This window comes from Cetorhinus maximus, chromosome 20 (assembly GCF_964194155.1).
Source record: "Cetorhinus maximus chromosome 20, sCetMax3.hap1.1, whole genome shotgun sequence".
NCBI classification, from domain to species: domain Eukaryota; kingdom Metazoa; phylum Chordata; class Chondrichthyes; order Lamniformes; family Cetorhinidae; genus Cetorhinus; species Cetorhinus maximus.
Window position 1 is genome coordinate 13,789,532 of NC_135898.1, and position 6,000 is coordinate 13,795,531.

The following is a 6,000-nucleotide window of genomic DNA, read 5'->3' on the forward strand; positions in this document are numbered from 1 at the left end:
TAGCTAACATATCAAACCTTGCTACCACAATGTGTACACTGCACTGCAATTATTTTTGTATTCTTACTGTTGCCATGAGCAGCAAAGCTCAGTTGTAAGAATGTCAGTGTAATGCTGTAATTCATCAGAGTGCAGGATGTAAGTGAAGGCAGAATGATGCAGCTTGACCCTTGGCATGCTGTGAGGCCTTGAGAGGGAAGAACAGAAAAGGGCAAAAAAATGTCAACACACAGAGTTGAAAAGCCTGAAACATTATTCTAGAATGGAACAAGACTCAGAGCATCAGAAGAAACAGTTTGCCAATTAAAGATCTGCAGGAAGGAACAATATATAGACAATCAAAGATGATGCACTGTGAAAAATAGGGATGGCTGATAAGATGTGATCCAACTGAGCTGGTGAACAGAACACTAAGTTATTTAATTTACCTTTCTCTCCTTTTACTACCTGCACATGTCTAGCTGTGGATGGGACATGCTACCTTTCCCTGACCTCCACCTGTGCCATTACACAGTTTCACTAAAAATGCAAAAGCAACCCGCCGAAGGCTCTGTCTCTGATTTTTCATCATGGACAACATTATAGCTGAAATGCAGACTTCATAAGTGCAGCTGATCAAATAAGAATCCCATTCTGTCAGGGCACTGTTTGCCACTGTCCACCATTACGTTGCTACACAACTTGAGTGTAAGGGAATTGAATGCTTCCCTGATGGCTCAGTGATTAGATAAGCTATACAAGCCATATAGCCCATTTGGTGGATCTCATGTCCAGGCAACAGTAGGGGTGCTACAGTTATGCAGAGCCATTGGTTAAAGGAGGGATCCAACTCCTGATCATCATATGATGATTCCTGCTAGAAAGTGCATGTGTGTGGAAATCGTGTTGCCATACGTAGTTGAATATCCTATGACATATTATCAAGAATGCGATGAATGCCCACAGTGGGGAGTTACCAGAGAGCGCTTGATACCTGTGGAACCATTTCTTTTACAAAAGTAAAAGTAATCTCTCCAAAAATTTCAAAAGCTTTATTTGAACAAAACGTCTCCAACCTGTTGCATATCTAACTTCTAGCAGTTCTGATGAACGGTCATTGACCTGAAATGTTGGCTGGAATTTTCCAGCCCGTCCCGCCGGCAGGATTTTTCGGTCCCGCCAAAGAGAACGGCCGTTTGAATGGCCCGCCACATTTCCTAGCCTCGCTCCCACTGAGAAGGAGCTAGAAAATTCCACCCGTTAACTCTGTTTCTCCCTCCACAGATTCTGCCTGACCTGCTGAGTATTTCCAGCATTTTCTGTTTTTATTCCAGATATCCAACATCTGCAGAATTTTGCTTTTGCCTCTCCAAGTCAGGTATCTCCTTCCTGCTGAGGTATTCTGGGCCACACTGAAGGGCAGGTTTTGGGAGAAGTTCCATTTACTGCAACAGGATTCACACTTTTTGACTGGCCAAAGAACCAACCTAGAGTTACCCAACCGTGGGAGAATCTAACAAGCAGGTGTGGAATGTGCAGAGTACCAGCCTGTTGCATGCTTCCCTGGGACCCTACAACTGCAGGTCCGATCTCAAATTGAGCCAAAGTCAGGAATCCCATTGCAGTTAAAGGAGTTGCTCCAGATGTCAGTGATGTAATACAGTGACCAAGCAGCAAGGATAAGTCCCAAAATGGTGGGATTGCTTAAAACATCATATTTTTTAAACAAAGATGGTTTGAAAATATTGTAATTAAATAAAAAGTAATTCCCTTAAACTTTCCATCCTCCTTACAAATTCAAAGTATCCCTGGTGGTGCAAGACATGAAGATGGGGGGATCATTTGCTTCATGAAAGAGAGGAAAACTCCAGAAAGCTGAAGCTGTGCCAGATCAGGTATCAAATTACAGGAACTTTGTAAACCAGCTGCATTAAAGCTCTTCAAGCAGTCTCAAAAGGCTGTCCTGTAAACTTGTTTAATTACACTGAAGCCACTTTGGATTGGCTGCTTCTCATTGGATGCAGGACTGAAATTATTTCATAAATTATCTGTGAAATTACTTCATAATTCAGTATCCTGGCCAATATTTAGTCCTCAATCAACTTCACTCGACAGATTATTTGGCCATTATCACATTATTGTTTATGAGACCGTGCTGTGTGCAAATTGACTGTGATGTTTTTCAGATTACAACAGTGGCTGCACTACAAAAGTGCTTCACTGGCTATTTAGGATGTCCTGAGATCAAAAAAGATACTATATAAATACCATAATATGGTATTAGTTTCACATGATTAATTTTAATGACTGCACCATGTTAATGAAATTAAAGAACCAAGAATAGTGGGGTGCTTCTGTAATTATCTCCTCAAAGTTTCCAAGTTTTTCTGTTGTCAGGGTAGTTTGGGTTATTTTTCATGGGAAATATAAAGAAAAAAGGGTTTCAAAGTACATATTTTGTCTTTTGACATTAATTGGCCACAGAAATGTTTTAAAACAAGTGGAACAGGACTCCACAAGTGATCATCTGGCCTGCCTCCAAAGTTCCCAGTTTTCACTGGCAGATTCTTCCTCCACATTATGGCAGCTGACGATCAAGTGGAAATTTAGAGCTGGACTATAAGACTAATTTAAAAAAGGAATTGGTTTATTTTCAGTTGAACAAATTAGAATTTTTTGGAACTGCATATATTTGTGTGAGTGTTGATGTCAGCAAAGTAACTGGGCAAGAGTGAAACCTCCAATTTATATTCCACAGATCAGCCCTGTTTGATGAACCATCGTCCAGTGTCAATAAGTTGGAGCCATAGAAGTGTGGATAGCTGCATTAAAGCAGTGGAGAAATTGTAGAGTTGGAACACTCTTTGCTGTAATCTTATTGAAGAAAATGCCCAAGGTGGAACCCTTATCTGTTGTGAACAGACTATTTTATACATACCCTTGTATTCTTCCACTGGCTGGGCCTTCTCCTCCTCTTCCTGGAAAGGTTGCTGGGCCTTCTCCTCCTCTTCCTGGAAAGGTTGCTGAGGCTTCTCTTCCTCTTCCTCCAAAGGTTGCTGAGGCTTCTCTTCCTCCTCCTCGGGTACCTCAAGTTTTTCAACTGGTGTTTTGGGTTTCTTTTCTTTCTTAGATTTTGGCTGCTTTTCTTTCGGTTTTTTCTCTTTTTTCGGTTTTGCCTTTTTATCTTTGGGTTTTTTCTCTTTCTTGGGCTTTGGAGGCTTCTCTTTGGGTTTTTTCTCTTTCTTGGGCTTTGGAGCCTTTCCTTTGGGCTTTTTCTCTTTCTTGGCCTTTTTGGGTGTTCCTGTTGGTTTTGCCATTTTGTCAGCTGTTACTATAGGCAGATTATCCAATTCTCCACGTCTCTTTCTTGCTTGTGGAAGGGTTTCCTCTGGGTCTTTTGTCTTTCCTGTGGATTTCCTGAATCTCACTGTTGAAAGAGAAGAATATGAAGTACTGAGGGAAACAAAAAAAAAGCTAAGAGCAGAGATAAAAAAGATTGGTACATAACCTAAATTGGAATGTCATTTTCCAAACCAAAGAATAGTGAAAGAATAGTTAAATAAAATACAGGGACCAGTTAAGTTGAACAAAGAAATCTTATGGAGGATGAAATTATAATGGAGACACAAAATAAACACTTTGGTTTTCTCAGAAGATTGTGGCACAGGTTATGGGACTGAAAAGGGACAGGAGGAGAAAATGGAGATAACTGGATTGGAGAGCAGCACTGAAAAATGGTGGAGCACAAAAGTTATTGTGTCTGATGCCATGTATCCCGAAATGCTGAGGGACCTCAGAGGGGAAACAAGAGTTTTACAATCATACGGAGAATTGAGACATAAATTTTAACATAAATTCCCAGAAGTTAAAAAGGGATACAGAGATCCATCTCCTTCCCCACTGCTGATCCCCATCAAACAAGAACAGTTTTATATTTGTTGATACTTTTACCAATATGTAGATACCATATTGTGTCAAATTTTGGGCACACGACATATTTTATGACATGTTGAGTGATGGCATTTCATCTGCTCCCATTTATATTAAATTCTCATACCCATTGTTCAGAAATCATAGTTCACAAGACATTTAGATGAAGGTGATGCTTCAGCTCATTTCACCTCACCCTTCCAGGATACCAACTCCACCTCCTTCCAGCACAGATATTTCTTAAATGAACCCAGGGTTCTGTCTTGATCAGATCCTATTTCAGACACAGGTTCTCATCCCAGTTGTTTAAGGGCAAGATGACTGAATTCTAATGCTACACACTTTATTCCTAAATCCCAGCCGCATATCTCACCAGGGCAATGGAAAAGACCTGAAGTCCTGGTAAAAAGTTTCTTAAAAAAGGATTGGGAAAGTCATTTCCAAAAATATCAGATTACAACCTGAATGTGCATTCTAAGTGAAACAAGTATGACGCTATCTGTATTGCAGAAACAGAAAGAAGCCACTGCGCTGAGATAAGATGACTGCTCTACTGGCAAAGTATTAAAGGCAATCTGGAAGACAGACAGTTCAAATATCTGTCTTCCGGATTGCCTTTAATATTTTGCCAGTAGAGCAGTCATCTTATCTCAGTGCAGTGGCTTCTTTCTGATTCTGCAATATAGATAGCGTCATACTTGTTTCACTTAGAATGCACATTCAGGTTGTAATCTGATATTTTTGGAAATGACTTTCTCAATCCTTTTTTAAGAAACGTTTTATCAGGACACATTAGTTTTATTTCTTCATACTTGGAATGTGTCTTTGTATGGGATATCCCAGGATCCCAAGTACCTGGGCCAGGTCAGGTTTAGTCATTATCTGCAGCAGAATTTATGTTCTTCACATCTTAACTGGACTGAAAATTGACACTTACCAGGAGACGTTTCTTTGGAAGCTGAGGGTCCTGTGGGTTCTGCTCCATCCTCTGTTCCTTCAGGAGGGATGGTATCAGGAGCCAGCATAGCGCCTGCTGTCTTCTCTTTCCCTTGGGTGGATCTGACTTGGATTTGAGAGTCGTCAGGGCTAAGATGGGTGAGCAGGGACTGAGTGAAACCAGCATTGTTGAGAGCCAGAAGGAGGGTTAGGGCTGTCAGAGAGCAGGCACCGCACCTTATCATCTCGGCTGGGTGCAGACAAGACTTGACAAAGCTACAAACAGTTAAAGACAATCCAAAGCGACAAGCAGTACAGAGAATCCCACCGGTACAGCAGCGAGACAGCGGGTAACGAGGCAAGCCCAGCCAGAGCAAGCAAAAGTTCAGTGCAGCATGAGCAGAAGCGAAGCCGGCACCAATACTCCCAAACCAGGGACAGATCAACACGGACACTGAGCCACAATTTAGACACAACCCGATATGTTAGAAAATCACAAGTTTTATCAAATCCTTGCCACGTTGTATATCCTTTATATACATAAGTTACTGAAGGGTTAATTTTCGGCCCCGGTGAACACGATTAATCGGCGGCAATAAAACTCCCTTGAATAGTGCAGGAAGGTTTTTGCATTGAGATTGGATGGAGTCTGCAGACCAGAGTTCCCGGGTAATCACTGGACTTCCCCTCTTTGATGCTGAGTTGTGGCCGCTTCGAAATGTCCCCTCCACGCTCCTCGCCTGCCTGCCTCTCTCCTCTGCTGGCTGAATGGGTTTGGCAGCTGTACTTTTTTGTCATAAACAAGGAAGGAAATTAAAGCCCCCCCCCCCCCCCACCCCCCGGTCAATACACACACACACACAGTCTGAATTGCAAAAAGAGAGCGAAAAAAATGCTTGGCACAGATTCTCCCAATTCAACAGCCAACATAAATCAGGAAGCAAATTAAATTAGCAAAACAGCAAGTAAGTCACTTGAAGATATCCCAGGCACCAGAAAACATTGTTGAGAATTAATCATTAAAGGTATGATGTAACCTTCTGTGATTTCTGCATCAAGACACAAAGGAGCAACGACCAGTGTTCTAAACACCAAGTGTTGTCTGTTGAAAACTCTCCTTTGGTTGGAAACTGGTGCACTTCATACTTGTTGGAA

The 6,000-nt window shown here is 41.6% G+C and overlaps 1 protein-coding gene across 2 annotated transcripts in view; it reads right to left on the bottom strand.

The window, feature by feature from the left end:
* Positions 1 to 5,717, bottom strand: part of LOC144694871 (inactive carboxypeptidase-like protein X2) — a 65,480-nt gene extending 59,763 nt beyond the window's left edge. The window contains exons 1-3 of one of the 2 annotated variants that reach the window (XM_078565533.1): positions 4,847 to 5,717; positions 3,032 to 3,406; positions 2,918 to 2,965 (exon numbers count right to left, since the gene is read on the bottom strand). In XM_078565533.1, coding sequence (XP_078421659.1) covers positions 2,918 to 2,965; positions 3,032 to 3,406; positions 4,847 to 5,090 — 667 coding nt within the window. In that variant the 5' untranslated portion in view covers positions 5,091 to 5,717. Of the gene's footprint in view, positions 1 to 2,917; positions 3,407 to 4,846 lie in introns of both variants that reach the window. The other variant, XM_078565532.1, reaches the window with a different exon arrangement.
* Between the last annotated feature and the right edge of the window lie 283 nt (positions 5,718 to 6,000).